The 16,397-nt window shown below is 50.0% G+C and overlaps 1 protein-coding gene across 9 annotated transcripts in view; it reads left to right on the top strand.

Annotated features, from left to right (window-relative positions):
* ANKRD27 (ankyrin repeat domain 27) overlaps positions 1 to 16,397 on the top strand; it is a 78,388-nt gene that overhangs the window by 45,955 nt on the left and 16,036 nt on the right. For 8 of the 9 annotated variants that reach the window (XM_063719086.1, XM_054538254.2, XM_054538252.2 and 5 more), the window contains 8 exon segments: positions 436 to 518; positions 1,741 to 1,856; positions 2,595 to 2,687; positions 5,956 to 6,153; positions 9,025 to 9,084; positions 9,199 to 9,318; positions 11,868 to 11,912; positions 13,711 to 13,833. In XM_063719086.1, the coding sequence (XP_063575156.1) occupies positions 436 to 518; positions 1,741 to 1,856; positions 2,595 to 2,687; positions 5,956 to 6,153; positions 9,025 to 9,084; positions 9,199 to 9,318; positions 11,868 to 11,912; positions 13,711 to 13,833 (838 nt within the window). 9 annotated transcript variants of the gene reach the window in all.

Genomic DNA, 16,397 nt, shown 5'->3' with positions numbered 1-16,397 from the left:
TGTACAGTGGAGATGAGAATAGCTGTCCCTTTGGAGAATCAGATAGGTTAGAGGTTGTCAAAGGACTTGCTCACCGGCGGGCTGGCTGCCAGGGTAGGCTGGTTATAGGGCCTGCCCCAGCCTCAGAAAGGGGTTTTTAGGATGGGAGGAATGTCAGTTTTTCCTAGTAACATTTTTGGTTTCCCATTATCCTTGTCAGGCTATTTTGCTGGGTGTGGAGGCCTAAAGGGTTGGTGGGGGAGAGACTCCAGGGCCAGGTGCCTCTGTTCCTCATGCTGGGTGAGCGAGCCCTGGGACAGTGCCGGAGACACACATCTCTTGGGTGGCATCCTGTGAGCCGCCTTCTGTCCGTGGTACCTGCCTATCTACCTGGTCAGGGAGAGGCTTTGCTGTGCCATTCCCCTGTGTAGTTTTCTGTCTCTTTCTGTATTTTAGGAGGTTGAATGATCCCTCAGTTGTCACTCCATTCTCCAGAGACGACAGGGGGCACACCCCTCTCCATGTGGCTGCTCTCTGTGGTATGTGGTCCTGGGCTGGCCCCTAGGGGCTGTCACAGCAAAGGGATGGTGCCTAAGGTAACCCAGCAGAGAGGCCTGGCTGATGGGCTGGGGGTTGGCAGTTGGGGCTGCATCGTGGGTCCACCCTCCAAGGGCCGGAAGGAGAAGAGGAGCAAATGTTCCACAGGCCTCGACGGCCAGCCTGCTGCCTCCTGCGCTGGGTGAGCCCCCCTGCGTGGTTCCCACGGCATGGAAACACTGCTTAACGCTGCCCCAGGCTGGGGGCCCAGCAAGGGAAGGCTTGAATCTGAACTATGAGAACGGTCTCAGAATCGTCAGCTTGCAGTTCTTGTGGCCCTGCCTTTTAAAAATATTATTATTGTCTTTTAAAGTATACATTTGGCTGGGCATGGTGGCTCCTGCCTGTAATCCCAGCACTTTGGGAGGCCGAGGCAGGCAGATCACTTGAGGTCAGACATTCGAGACCAACCTGGCCAACATGGAGAAACCCTGTCTCTACAAAATATACAAAAATGAGCCTGTCGTGGTGGCGCACGCCTATAATCCCCGCTTCTTGGGAGGCTGAGTCAGAAGAATCGCTTGAACCTGGAAGGTGGAGGTTGCAGTGGGCTGAGATAGCACCACTGCACTCCAGCCTGGGTGGCTGAGTGAGACTCTGTCTCAAAAAAAAAATAAATAAATAAATAAAATGAAGTGCACATTCAAGATAGAAAACATAAGGTCCTCCAGAGTCCCCGGCCATCCCTGTCTCTCAGAGATCGTTGTGATTGATGAGTGTCTGGGGTGTCTGCATGCTTGTGTGGATGTGTGGATGCATAAAGTATGTGGTGCTCTAGGGCTCATAATATTCTGTTGTGTGCTGTTTTTCTCTTAACACTATGCAAGAATATGTTTACTTGTCAGTATTTTTTAATGGCTGCATAATATTCCATCTTGTGAACTGATGAGTCATGGAGCCTCTGGAAGTCTAAGGCTCTTTTCCATTATTTTTTATTGCTGAGTGGTGGGCTTTCGCTGGGTCGCCTCCAAGGCCCACCCAACGTGTCCGGAGTCTGCAGAGCCTGACTTAATATTAGCTGTAGTTCCTCTCTAGCAGAAAAAGTATCTACCGTGTGTTTCATGCCCAGGACTAGGAGGGTGCAATAGTGTTGTGGTTTTACAGTTAAGGTGTGGAAGGCCTCTGCGCCTTCCTTCTCCATCGTGACGTCCTTCTGCTCTGCAGGGCAGGCATCCCTCATCGACCTCCTGGTTTCCAAGGGCGCCGTGGTAAATGCCACAGACTACCACGGGGCCACTCCGCTCCACCTGGCCTGTCAGAAGGGCTACCAGAGCGTGACGGTGAGCAGTGGTGCCTTTGTGGTGGGCTGTCGCTTTGCTCCTGTGAGCTTGGTTCTGCATGGTGACTGTACGGTCATGCTGGCTACCCTGCACCCCCGTCTCCTGGTGCTGTGCCCCGCTCGTTCCACACCAGCTCTGCTGCAGTAGTAGTCAGGGAGTCCAAGGACTCCCGGGGTCTCTTGGGAAGACTTTCTGGGTCTCCTGGACAAGATCGTTAGGTTTAGATTTGAAACTTCCTGGCCAGATGTGGTAGCTCACGCCTGTAATCCTCCCAAAGCAGGAGGATCGCTTGAGTCCAGGAGTTCAAGACCAGCCGGGGCAACCTAGGGAGACCCTGTCTCTACCAAAAAAAAATTTTTTTTAAATTATTTGGGCATGGTGGTGTGTGCCTATAGTCCCAGCAACTTGAGAGGCTGAGGCGGGAGGTTTGCCAGAGCCCAGCAGGTTGAGGCTGTAGTGAGCAATGATCGTGCCACTGCACTTCAGCCTGGGAGACAGAATGAGACCCTCTCTCTGAAAAGAAAAACTTCCTGATCATCTGGGGGAAGAAAAGGTGGGGCTTTAGACTTTTTTCTTCAGTCTCTAAAGTGTCAGGAAGGATGGGTGTTGGTTTAATTTGAATAGTAGCATAAATAAGATTGAAGATGGGAGCAAATGACCTCCGCCTGCTAAGACTGGAGGCTGGGCCTCCCAGGGAGCTGCCTGTGCCCTGCTCATCGCTTTCCTTTATCTCCGCAGCTGCTGCTGCTGCACTACAAGGCCAGCGCGGAAGTGCAGGACAACAATGGGAATACGCCACTCCACCTGGCCTGCACCTACGGTCACGAGGACGTGAGTGGCTCTTGCTGTTCCCGGGGGGGCTGCGTTCACCCTTTCCCACTCGTAGAGAAGTCGGGATTTCTCATTAATGTATTTTGTGTCGATAATTATTGGAACATTGGGTGTGTAAATTTTTTTAATATGAAAGAATGTTAGGCCAGGCACGGTGGCTCACGCCTGTAATCCCAGCACTTTGGGAGGCTGAGGTGGGCAGATCATCTGAGGTCAGGAGTTCGAGACCAGCCTGACCAACATGGTGAAATCCCATCTCAACTAAAAATACAAAAATTAGCTGGGCGTGGTGGCGGGCACCTGTAATCCCAGCGACTCGGGAGTCTGAGGCATGAGAATCAGTTGAACCTGGGAGGCGGAGGTTGCAGTGAGCCAAGATCGCACCGTTGTACTCCATCCTGGGTGACAGTGAGACTCCATCTCAAAAAAAAAAAAAAAAAAAGTTTAATATATTACAGATGCCATATTGAAATAACAAAGTTTAAAACGAGCCACTCATTATCTTATCCTGTAGTCAAATCATTTTCATTTATCCTTGCCACCATCTGGTTCTTACTTGTGTACATATTCAATTTTTACATTTTCTATTTTTATTATTTACTTATTATTTATTTATTTTTGAGACAGGGCCTCACTCTGGCACCCAGGCTGGAGTGCAGTGATGGGATCTTGGCTCACTGCAACCTCCTCCTTCCGGGTTCAAGCGATTCTCCCACGTCAGCCTCCCGAGTAGCTGGGATTACAGGTGTGTGCCACCACACCCAGCTAATTTTTGTATTTTTAGTAAAGTTGGGGTTTCACCATGTTGGCCAGGCTGGTCTGGATCTCCTGGCCCCAGGTGATCTGCCCACCTCAGCCTCCCAAAGTGTTAGGATTACAGGAGTGAGCCACCACACTTGGCCTCTATTTTTTACTTTTTAAAATTAGAAAAACAAATTTTTTTTGAGACAAGGTCTTGTTCTGTTGCCCAGGCTGGAGTGCAGTGGCATGATTTTGGCTCACTGCAGCCTTAGCCTCCTGGCTCAAGCCATCCTCCCACCTCAGCTTCCCCTGGGACTAAGGGTACACACCACCATGCCTGGCTAATTTTTATGTTTTTGTAGAGAAGGGGTTTCGCCATGTTGCCCAGGCTGGTCTTACATTCCTGAACTCAAGTAATCCTCCCACCTCAGCCTTCCAAAGTTCTGGGAATACAGGCATGAGCCACCACTCCCGGTTCACTTTTATAATAATATCCAAGAATTGCGTAATTTCCATTTTCACGTCCTGTTTCACCACTATGTGTTTATTTTTTCCTACGTGCCCTCCCTCTGGCTTCTCTCCATAGTGATATATGGATAGATTTACACACGTGTGTGGGGCTCAGGCCTGGCCAGGTGGTTGATGTATGAAGATGACACCATGCCCTGTCTGCTTTTATGCTACTTGCTTTCCTAACTTAGCTCTACGTTACAGAAATCCTCTAGGTCAGTCCCTGTTGATCTAGCACATTCTTTTTTTTTTTTTTTTTTTTTTTTTTGAGACGGTGTCTTGCTCTGTTGCCCAGGCTGGAGTGCAGTGGTGTGATCTCGGCTCACTGCAACCTCTGCCTCCCGGGTTCAAGCGATTCTCCTGCCTCAGCCTCCCGAGTAGCTGGGACTGCAGACACATACCACCACACCCAGCTAATTTTTGTATTTTTAGTAGAGACGGGGTTTCACCATGTTGACCAGGCTGGTCTTGAACTCCTGACCTCAAGTGATCCGCCTGCCTCAGCCTCCCAAAGTGTTGGGATTACAGGCATGAGCCACCGTGCCTGGCCATCTAGCACATTCTTTAATAGCTGCAGTGATCTATCGTGTGTTGTATCAGTGGTCTCCAAGACCACCCCTGGGCTCAGCGATTTGCTGGGAGGACTCACAGAACTCAGCATATAGTCGTACTCCCAGCTGTGGTTTGTTACAGCAGAAGGACACAGAACATCAGCAAAGGGAACAGGCACGTGGTGGAGTCCAGAGGAGAGCAGGGGTGAGCTTCAAACAGTCTCTCTCGGCTGGGCACAGTGGCTGGCACCTGTAATCCCAGCACTTTGGGAGACCAAGGCCGGCAAATTGCCTGAGATCAGGAGTTCAAGACCAGCCTGGCCAACATGGTGAAACCCCATCTCTACCAAAAAAATAACAAAAATTAGCTGTGTGTGGTGGTACACACCTATAATCCCAGCTACTCAGGAGGTTGAGGTGGGAGAATCACTTGAACTAGGAGGCGGAGGTTGCAATGAGCTGAGATTGCACCGCTGTACTCCAGGCTAGGCGACAGAGTGAGACTGTGTCTCAAAACAAAAAACAAAAAAAACAAACAGGTCTCTTTTCATGGAGCCACACAGGATGGGCTCAGTTCTTCCAGCAGTGAGTTGGAACAACACAAAGGAAGTGTAGTCCACTCGGGAAGCTCATTAGGAACTCAGTCCCCAAGAGTTAATGAAGGCTAGTCCTGTAAGCACCTTCTGGACAGCATGTACCAAAATGCCATACTCCCAGAAGAAATTCGGGCGTTCAGCATAAACCACATTGTATAAAACAATTCAGGCCCAGTGTGAGCCACCTAATCAGTTAGGGAATTTTGGGAACACTCCCCACATCCAGGCACCCATAGAATGTTTCAGGCCGATAGGCAGTCTTGCAAGCAGGCCTCTCAGTGGTTAGCAGTCTCAGGCCTGCTGTAGTAACTCTGTTCTGTACATGGAGACATCACAGTTTTTGCAGCCACTTCTTATTGATTGGCAGTTGCATCCTTTTGAAAGCATGAGGTGTCCTGGCTGAGTGGCTCACATCTATAATTCCAGCACTGTGGGAGGTCAACGTGGGAGGATTTTTTGAGCCCAGGAGTTTGAGGCCTGCCTGGGCAACAGAGCGAGACCCCGTCTCTACAAAAAAAAAAAAAAAAACAAAAATTAAAAAGAAAAAACATCCAGGCATGGTGGTGCATGCTTGTAGTCCCAGCTGCTCGGGAGGCTGAGGCGGGAGGATCGCTTAAGCCCAGGAGTTCAAGGCTGCAGTGAGCTATTATTGCATCACTGCACTGCAGCCTGGATAACAGAGAGAGATCCTGTCTCAAAAAAGAAAAAGAAAAAAAAAAAATGAGAATGAGGTGTCCTGATCAGATACTGTGACACCTCCGAGTTCTGTCTGTTGCTGCACATTTGTTTGGTGAGGAGGTCGAGGAGAGCACAGACCTTGTCGAGGCTTGCTCCATCCATGAGCAATGCCATTTCCCCATCTCTTTGCAGTGTGTGAAGGCTCTGGTTTACTACAACGTGGAGTCGTGCAGACTTGACATTGGCAATGAGAAAGGAGACACCCCTCTACACATTGCTGCCCGCTGGGGCTACCAAGCCATCATAGAGACACTGCTGCAGAACGGAGCATCCCCCGAGATCCAGAACAGACTGAAGGAGACGCCCCTCAAGTGTGCATTAAACTCAAAGGTAGCTCTTCCCATCTCTGAGGGGCAAGATGACTTTGAAAGAAGATCGATGTCCGTAGCTTAGGTCTTGGCCTCCTAGACAAATTGTGCATTATTGCCTGAGGGCAGAACTTGGCTTGCACCCTTTCTGCCGCATGTGGGACGTCATCATTAATGGGTTTTACTGATTTATAGTATTTTTGGTTTGAGTGGGCGTTTTTCTCAGGGTTGTTCCAGGAACTGCTGCAGGCAGAGTTTGTTCTGGCTGCCGAGTGCTATTGATTTATTGGCAAATGGAGTGGGTAGAAATGAGGCCCCACAGGGGCAGGAACTGGGGAGGGAGCAGGATGTGTTGGAACTCTCTTTTCCCGGTGCTTCACCTTCAATGCCTAGAATCTTTATTGAGACTCGGCCAGTTCTGGACATCATTGAGTATGATTTCTTTCATACATAATTTGTTAATGAGCTCACCTTTTTCTGGTAGTAATTTCTGGAGACATAGTTTGGGGAGCATGTTGTGAAGTGCTCCCCTCTTGCGAGTCGGTGGGGATTGGGGGTGGCTCACAGAGGCCAGTTCTCTGCACTTTCGTCTCCCGGCAGCAGAGCTGGTGAATGGCGTCGTAAGAGAGGCATGTGGCACGCTTACCGTGGGGAGCACAGGGCCCTGGGAAATGGAGACCCTAGCATGGGTGTCCAGAATATCTGCAAGCTGAGGCTCCCCTGAGGGATTCTGTTCCAATCCAGGTCTCTAGGGGAGCCCCCTTTGTACAGGCCCCCTTTGTACAGACCCTTTCTGCCTTTTTACAAAAATATTTAATTTTTTTGTTGTTTTGAAACAGAGTCTCGCTCTGTTGCCCAGGCTGGAGTGCAGTGGCGCAATCTTGGCTCGCTGCAGTCTCCACCTCCCAGGTTCAAGTGATTCTCCCGCCTCAGCCTCCCGAGTAGCTGGGATTATAGGCGCCTGCCACCACGCCTGGTTAATTTTTTGTATTTTTAGTAGAGATTGGGTTTCACCGTGTTGGCTTGGCTGGTCTTGAACTCCTGACCTCAGGTGATCCACCCACCTTGGCCTCCCAAAATGCTGGGATTACAGGCATGAGTCGTTGTGCCCAGCCCCCAAATATATGATTTTATAAAAGTAATAGAGATGAGATCTTAGTGTGTTGCCCAGGCTTGTCTTAAATTTCTGGCCTCAGGTGATCCTCTTGCCTTGGCCTCGTGCTGGCATTACAGGCGTGAGCCACTGCGCCTGGCCAGCTTTCTGCCTTTTGATGTTTTACTGGCTCCCTTTTATAATTTCCAGCTCTTCTAGGTTGTTCTTTCAGTTTGTTCATATCTTATTCTGGGAGTAGCACAGTTTGAATTTGTTTTTATTTTTGTTTTCTCTAAACCTCTTTATTGAGGCATGATTGGCATACATACAGAAAGCTGTACGTAGTCAGTGTATACAACTTGATGAGTTTAGAGATAAGTGGACATCCATGAAACCATCACCACCATCTATGCCATAAACATATCCATTACCTCCAAAAGTTTACTTCTGTTCTTTTTTTTTTTTTGAGACAAGGCTTGGCTGTATTGCCCAAACTGGAGTACAGTGGTGCGATCTCAGCTTACTGCAACCTCTGCCTCCTGGGCTCAAGCCATCCTCCCACCTCAGCTCTGGAGTAGCTGGGACTACAGGCATGCGCCACCACACCCGGCTAATTTTTGTATTTTTTATACAGATGGAGTTTCACCACGTTGGCCAGGCTGGTCTGAAACTCCTGACCTCAAGTGATCTGCTCGCCTTGGCCTCCTACAGTGCTGAGATTACAGGTGTAATTACTGCCCCTGGCCTTCATCTTTCTTTTTTATTGTTTCGTTTTTTTGTGTTTTTTTTTGAGACGGAGTCTCACTCTGTTGCCCAGGCTGGAGTGAAGTGGCATGATCTTGGCTCACTGCAATCTCTGCCTCCCGGGTTCAAGCGATTCTCCTGCCTCAGCCTCCGTTGTAGCTGGGAGGTATAGGTGTGCGTCACCAAGCCCAGCTACTTTTTTTTTTTTTTGTATTTTTAGTAGAGATGGGGTTTCATCATGTTGGCCAGGCTGATCTTGAACTCCTGACCTCAAGTGATCTGCCCGCCCTGGCCTCCCAAAGTGCTGGGATTACAGGTATGGGTCATCTCGCCCAGCTTCCCTCTTTTTTTTTTTTAAATTATTGTTTTGGTGTGTGGCAGGGACACAGTGTAAGATCTACAGTAAAGCACAGTTTGTGAAGGGTTAGATCCCTGTTTCTGGCTTCAGGGGCCTCCGGCTATACCCCCTGAATACTGCAAAGGTCGCAGCTTTCTGGCAGGCAGAGCTGACTGGGCTGAGCAGTGTACCATGGCCTGGGCTGCTGGGACGCCTTGGGAGGAGGGTTCTATTGCTGTGGTGTTTTTACCAAAGGCCCTTCCAGAGGGAGATCTGCAGAGGAAAGGAGAGGCTGCCTTCTCAGCTTGGCTCTGAGCTGTTCCTGCTTGAGACCTGTGGGTGCTGGAGGAAAGGCCGCACCTCATGCCTGTGGACAGACAGGCCTGGGGGCTGAATGCAGTCACCTTTCAGGCTCCTTGAGGGTCTGGCTTCTCTTATCCCTTGCGTCCATGCATGGGAAGCCCTGAGCCCTCCCACGGGACAGGAGAGGCCGTGATGGGAGGAAGCCCCAACTTTGGGGTGATCGTGCGTAAGTTCCCACCCACTCCGGGTCTTGGTTTTTCTGGCCATCCAAGGGTGCGACTGGGCCACGTGACTTAAGGCTCACTGCACTGACATTCCGAGGAGCTAGGCCGGCAGTGGGGTGTGTGGGTGATGGCGCTGTGCTGAGACAACCCCCATCTCACTGGGTACTGTTGGCATCCCCCTTGTGCCCCTAGATTCTGTCGGTAATGGAAGCCTATCACCTGTCCTTCGAGAGGAGGCAGAAGTCGTCCGAGGTAAGTCAGCCGGGCTGAGCGGGTCGGGTTACCTTGGAGACCAAGGGCGCCTTCTCTGGTCCTCACGTGTCCATGTGCCCTGTCTTCTCTCTCGTCGGGGCTCCCTGGCTGCAGCCTCCTGTGCAGTCCCTGCAGCGCTCCGTGGACTCCATCAGCCAAGAGTCCTCCACTTCCAGCTTCTCCTCCATGTCAGCCGGCTCAAGGCAGGAGGAGACCAAGAAGGACTACAGAGAGGTGAGGCTTCCAGAGGGAGGGCGGGGGAGGGGAGGCCTTGGTGGCCCTGGGCAGTGGTGTCCAGCTGAAGAGCCATGGCCTGACGAGGGCCGCCCTCTTAGCCTGCTTGCCTGTGCTGGGGCCGCTGCTGCTCTGCGGTGGCCAAGGTCGGTGCCTTCGAGCTTGGCCCAGCGGCATCTCGTGGTGCTGTATACTTTGGTGTGCCCTTCATAGACCAGTCCCTGAGCAGCAGTTAGTGTGGTAGAGTGCGTTTGTGTATTAGAGAGAGGATAGGCTAAGAAAAAGACAAGTCAGGTCATGTAGAGGTCCGCTGATTTCAGATCATTTTATTTTGATTTTTTATTTTTTTGAGATAGAGTCTCGCTCTGTTGCCCAGGCTGGAGTGCAGTGGCGCAGTCTCGGCTCACTGCAAGCTCCGCCTCCCGGGTTCAAGCAATTCTCCTGCCTCAGCCTCCCAAGTAGCTGGGATTACAGGGGTGTGCCACCATACCAGGCTAATTTTTTTGTATTTTTAGTAGAGATGGGGTTTCACCATGTTGGCCAGGCTGGTCTCGAACTCCTGACCTCAGGTGATCCGCCCACCGCGGCCTCCCAAAGTGTTGGGATTACAGGTGTGAGCCACTGCACCTGGCTTGTTTTTATTTTTTTATTTTTATTTTTACTTTTTTGAGATGGAGTCTCGCTCTGTCGCCCATGCCGGAGTGCAGTGGCGCGATCTCGGCTCACCGCAACCTCCACCTCCTGGGTTCAAGCAATTCTCCTGCCGCAGTCTCCCAACTAGCTGAGATTACAGGCGCATGCCACCATGGCCGGCTAATTTTTTTGTATTTTTAGTAGAGATGTAGTTTCACCGTGTTGGCCAGGCTGGTTTCGAACTCCTGACCTCAAGTGATCCGCCCGCCTGGGCCTCCCAAAGTGCTGGGATTACAGGCACGAGCCACCATGCCCTGCCTGTTTTCAGATCATTTTAGAAGGTATCTGCATAGCATTCTCTGCCTTCTGTCCCCACCCCATAAGCACCTCTGTTGAGAACCTGATGTCATTGTTCCTGACTTCTTGCAAAGTTTATGTAGACATTCACATACATGTCCACCTTGCATTTTGCAGAAGCTCATTGATGGCCTGTTTTGTTGTTGTTGTTGTTGTTGTTTCATTTAACTTACCTTAGAGCTTGTTCAGTGTCAGCACAATAGATCTGCCTCATTCTTTTTTTTTTTGAGACAGAGTCTTGCTCTGTCACCCAGGCTGGAGTGTGGTGGCGTGATTTTGGCTCACTGCACCCTCCACCTCCTGGGTTCAAGCAATTCTCCAGTCTCAGTCTCCTGAGTAGTGGGGATTACAGGCACCCGCCACCATGCCTGGCTAATTTTTGGTTTTTTTTTAGTAGAGATGGGGTTTCGCCGTGTTGGCCAGGCTGGTCACGAACTCCTGACCTCAGGTGATCCGCCCACCTCGGCCTTCCAAAGTGCTGGGATTACAGGCGTGAGCCACCATGCCTGGCTAGATCTGCCTCATTCTTTAGCTGAGGAGTGGACTGTTGAATGGATGTACCACCTTTGATGGCCCTCCCGTGGGTGCTGAACCCTCACTGACCCTACCGTAGTGTCCCACTACCCGCAAGCCGTGACATGCTCTTGGAGGACCAAGTAAGCTTAGCTCCGTGCAAAACCACAGCAGAGAAAGCCAAGAGACATGGTCCAAAGTCTAACAGAGACCTGTTGTCCCTGGGAGGGGTGTCCACCCTCAAGGTGCCTCAGCTAGCAGATATTGAGACCTGAGTTCAGTTTTTTTTTTTTTTTTTTTTTTTGAGACAGGGTCTCACTGTGTCACCCAGGCTGGAGTGCAGTGGTACAGTCATAGCTCCCTGCAACCTCAAACTCCTGGGGATGACCTCCAGAGTGCTGGGATTACAGGCTGAGCCACTGCACTTAGCTAAGTGTATTTTTCTAAATCATAGGGGTGGCTGGCGTCTTAGGAAGAACTTGTGCTCCAAGGCAACCATGGCCTCACCTTTCCACGTGGATAAAGTTACAGTTTATATTCCCTAAATGGCAGTGGGTTCTGCGCACACCAGCAACTTCCTAGGATGCCCTGTCTGAGCAGTTTTAGGGACACGTTTACAGGATACTAAATCAGCCGGGCGTGGTGGCTCACGCCTGTAATCCCAGCACTTTGGGCCGAGGTGGGTGGATCACCTGAGGTTGGGAGTTCGAGACCAGCCTGACCAACATGGAGAAACCCTGTCTCTACTAAAAATACAAAAAAAATTAGCCGGGCGTGGTGGCGCATGCCTATAATCCCAGCTACTAGGGAGGCTGAAGCAGGAGAATTGCTTGAACCTGGGAGGCGGAGGTTGTGGTGAGCTGAGATCACGCCATTGCACTCCAGCCTGAGCAATAAGAGCAAAACTCCATCTCAAAAAAAAGATACTAAGTCAGACGTTAAAACTCCACAAATCAAGCCAATAGGTTTTCAGAATGTTTATATTATTTCTATTATTATTTTATTATTGAAATCATTTTTCTAACATTCTTGTTCCTTTTATTAAGGTAGAAAAACTTTTGAGAGCAGTTGCTGATGGAGATCTAGAAATGGTGAGTTTTTAGAAGTGCTTTTTATTTCATTTTTATTTTTTAGAGACAGGGTCTTGTTCTGTCACCCAGGCTGGAGTGCAGTGGCGTGATCATGGCTCACTGCAGCCTTGAACTCCTGGACTCAAGCGAACCTCTTGCCTCAGCCTCTTGAATAGCTGGGACCATAGTTGTGCGCAGCCATGCCTGGCTAATCATAAACAAATTTTTTGTAGAGGTAGGGTCTCGCTATATTGCCCAGTCTGATGAACTCTGGGCCTCAAGCGATTCTCCTGCCTTGGCCTCCCAAAGTGCTTGGATTACAGGTGTGAGCCACCATGTCCAGCTTTAGAAGTGCTTTTTATTATAAAAAGCTTGTTCTAGCTTAAAGCAGCCACCCACCTGTGTTTCTTGTCTCCAGTTCAGTTTCAGGCCATGTGGACTCTTTGATTTTGTGCAGAGGGCGGTGTGTTTAATGCATATTTGGTAATGGCGATGTTATGTTTTCCCGACAAGTAATGAGGGAGATCAACATACAGGCACATAGCGAGCGTGGGCCCTGCCTTTCAGATGTTCATATTCCAGGAGTGTGGTGAGGCATTGCCAAGACCAGAGACCATGTCCGGGGCACAGAGTGTGGGCTCAGAGCCTAGGCCCACTAGCCAGTATGCAAGGAGGGCAGCCTGGTTTTAAGAGAGGGCACCGTTTTGAGGAGAGGAGGAAGTAGAGAGGCAAAGGCAGAGCCCAGTGGTGTTTGTGAGGCTCTGCAGAAGCTGTGGTTGGCTGGGATTCCTGGGCCACGAGAGGGGGCCTGAAGCTTGGGGCTCCGAGGAGTCATAAGCAGGTATCTGGATAAGATGGAGCCGCCGGCCCTGGGCTGGCACCTGGAGAGAATGTCGTGGCTTGAAGGAAGGCATCTGTCCTAACCATTAGGTACATCTGACAGTGAAATGAGTGGACAGTGGAGACAGCTTTCCTTAGATTCTGATGGACAGGTTCCTCTGGCTTGCCTTTGGCCCCTTGAAAGGACTGTGTCTTCCCCTCTTTTTTTTTTGAGACAGAGTCTTGCTTTGTCATCCAGGAGTGCAGTGGCATGATCTCAGCTCACTGCAACCTCCACCTCCTGGGTTCAAGCAATTCTCCTGCTTCAGCCTCCTGAGAAGGTGGAATTACAGGCATGCACCACCACACCCGGCTGATTTTTGTATTTTTAGCAGAGACGAGGTTTCACCATGTTGGCCAGGCAGGGCTCGAACTCCTGACCTCAGGTGATCTGCCTGCCTAGGCCTCCCGAAGTGCTGGGATTACAGGTGTGAGCCACAATGCCTGCCCGTATCTTCCACTTTTAATGGAGGAGGGACTGAGGTGCTCACTGAGTGCCCTAGGACCAGGATGGGTTTATTTTTTTGAGAGTTTTGCTCTGTTGCCCAGGCTGGAGTGCTATGGTGTGATCACGGCTCACAGTAGCCTTGAACTCCTGGGCTCAGGCGATTCTCTGGCCTCTGCCTCCCAGAATGCTGGGATTACACCTATAAGCCACTGCGCCCAGCCCTAGGACTAGAGTTTTAAAGCCATCACCCTGAGGCAGCACCGATCTGCCTGCCCTTTTTTATGATAGAAGAAAATAATCTCTGGCATAAGTTGTGAAGTGGAAGGACTGAGGAAGGCTTCATGAGGGAGCAGAAGCCGGTTATAAATGGCTGTGGGGTTGGGGAAGGAAGCGTGGGCCCTGATTGGGAACGGTTGACGGTGTGTGTTTAAGATACTGTGCATGCGAAGACGCTGAGGATGTGTTCCTGTTTCCCTTACTCTCCATCACCAGGTGCGTTACCTGTTGGAGTGGACAGAGGAGGACCTGGAGGATGCGGAGGACACTGTCAGTGCAGCGGACCCCGAATTCTGTCACCCGTTGTGCCAGTGCCCCAAGTGTGCCCCAGCTCAGAAGGTTCGGCTTTGTTTCTGTTGGTGGAGGTCGGGGAATGTAGGCAATTTTTTTTTTTTTTTTTTTGAGACAGGGTGTCGTTCTGTCACCCAGGCCGGAGTGCAGTGGTACAGTCATGGCCCACTGCAGCCTCAGCCACCTGGGCTCAAATGATCCTCCCACCTCAGTCTCCTGACTAGCTGGGACCACAGGCATGCAGCACCACACCTGGCTAATTTGTTTCTTTTTGTAGTGACTCGGCCTTTCTGTGTTGCCCACGCTGGTCTTGACCTCCCAGGCTCAAGCGATCCTCCTGCCTCAGCCTCCCACGGTGCTGGGATTACAGACGTGAGCCACTGCTCCTGGCCAGCAAATTCTTTCTTTTTCCCTCAGGAAAGTTCTCGATTTCTCAGCCAGATAATTACTGTACTGCGTGTCTGTGAATAGGTATTCCCCAAGATATGGTGGGACTCATTAGCCTAGGGCAGGTGCCAGCTCCCTGCGTGGCAGGTAAGTGAGCAGAGATGTGTCCCGTGATTAGCGTTTTGGCTGCTATCTGGGCCCCTGAGTCCTGTGGCAGGAGCTTATGAACAGATGCTCGAGGGTCTCCTTCCAGGTACCTAAAGCCCCCCAGGGAAGCTGCACGCGTGTTCTGCTGCTGCTTTTACTCAGGTGAGTTCAGTCTTTGTAGGGACTCTCCCTTGAAGTGCAGAGAAATCCCCAAACCCTCTCCCAGCTTTCCCCAGGGGTAACATCCTTGCAAAACTATGGTGCAGAATCACAGCCAGGATATCGACATTGATGCAATCCGTGGATCTTAGTTCAGATTTCCCCAGTTCTGCTTGTTCTCGTGTGTGTGTGTGTGTATTTAGTTCTGTACAGTTGTGCCACATGTGTAGGTTTATGTATCCACTGTCACATTCAAGATATTTTCTGTGACAGATACTTTTTTATACTCCTTGTTCTTTTTTTTAAATTATTTTTTATTTTTTGAGATAGAGTCTTGCTCTGTCAGGCGATCTCGGCTCACTGCAACCTCTGCCTCCCAGGTTGAAGCGATTCTCCTGCCTCAGCCTCCTGAGTAGCTGGGACTATAGCACCCACCACCATGCCCGGCTAATTTTTTGTATTTTTAGTGGAGACGGGCTTTCACCATGTTGGCCAGGCTGGTCTCAAACTCCTGATCTCAAGAGATCCGCCCACCTCAGCCTCCCAAAGTGCTGGGATTACAGGCGTGAGCCACTGCGCCTGGCCTCCTTGTTCTTTTACAGCCTCTTATTCTTGTTTTGTAATGTCTCAAAAAGACAGAACACTAAACTGCTTTATGTCCTTGATTAAATTAAAACCTACCCCGCCATTCTTTTCTAGCCCAGTGTTTTAGAATTGGTATTTAAATCCTTTATTGAAGTATAATTCACAGACAATAAAGTCTATGTATTTATACAATTTGGTGAGCTTTTACAGATGTAAAACCTGTGAAGCCGTCACCACCATCAAGACGCAGCACGTGACTGTCACCTGCAAGCACAGTTCTCTCACCACAAGACCAATCACTCAAGCTGCCCTCTTACAGCCACACCCACCTCTCTCCCTGCCACACCCACCCCACCATCCCCAACCCCTGGCAACCACTCACCTGTTCTCCATTTCTCTCATCCTGTCACTTCAAAAACGTTACGTAAGTGGTTCATGCCTGTAATCCCAGCACTTTGGGAGGCCGAGGCGGGCGGATCACGAAGTCAGAAGATCAAGACCATCCTGGCTAACATGGTGAAACCCCGTCTCTACTAAAAATACAAAAAATTAGCTGGGCATGGTGGGAGGCGCTTATAGTCCCAGCTGCTCAGGAGGCTGAGGCAAGAGAATGGCGTGAACCCGGGAGGCGGGGCTTGCAGTGAGCCGAGATCGAGCCACCGCACTCCAGCCTGGGCGACAGAGCGAGACTCCGTCTCAAAAAAAAAAAAAAAAAAAAAGTTACATAAATGTAATCACACAGTATACATATGACCTTTTGGGATTGGCTTTCTTCGCTCCGTTTGATTCCACATTGTTGCATAGAATCAGGTCTGTTTCTCCATGGCAGGGTGGCATTCCATTTGTCTAATGGTGGCATATACTCACTGTGGAATTTCCAAAGACATGTAGTTTGTTGCTGCTTTGGGGAATGTTATCAATAAAACTGCCATGAACAAACATTCAAGTAGACGTTTCAGTAAGAACACAAGTTTTCATTTTTTTAAGATAAGTGCCCAAGAGTGCAATTGCGGAGTCGTGTGGCCATTGCATGGTAATTCCATGGTTCCTTTTTATAAGGAACTGACAGTCTTTTCCCAAGCAGGCTGTATCATTTTACATGCCCACCAGCGATGTATGAGTGATCCAGTTTCTCCTCGTCCTCCCCAGCACTGGGTGTGGTCATTATTTTCTGTTTTAGCCATTCAGGCAGGTGTGTAGTACTATCTCAGTGTGGCTTTAATTTGCATTTCTCTAATGGCTGATGCTGTTGAACAGCTTTTCACGTGCTTATTTGCCATCTGTATATGTTCTTCAGTGAAACATCTGTTCATTTGTTTTGCCCATTTTCTAAT

The sequence above is a fragment of the Pongo abelii genome, chromosome 20 (assembly GCF_028885655.2).
Source record: "Pongo abelii isolate AG06213 chromosome 20, NHGRI_mPonAbe1-v2.0_pri, whole genome shotgun sequence".
Classification (NCBI taxonomy): domain Eukaryota; kingdom Metazoa; phylum Chordata; class Mammalia; order Primates; family Hominidae; genus Pongo; species Pongo abelii.
Note: the sequence above shows the minus strand (reverse complement) of the source record. Positions and strands in the feature narration are given on the sequence as shown.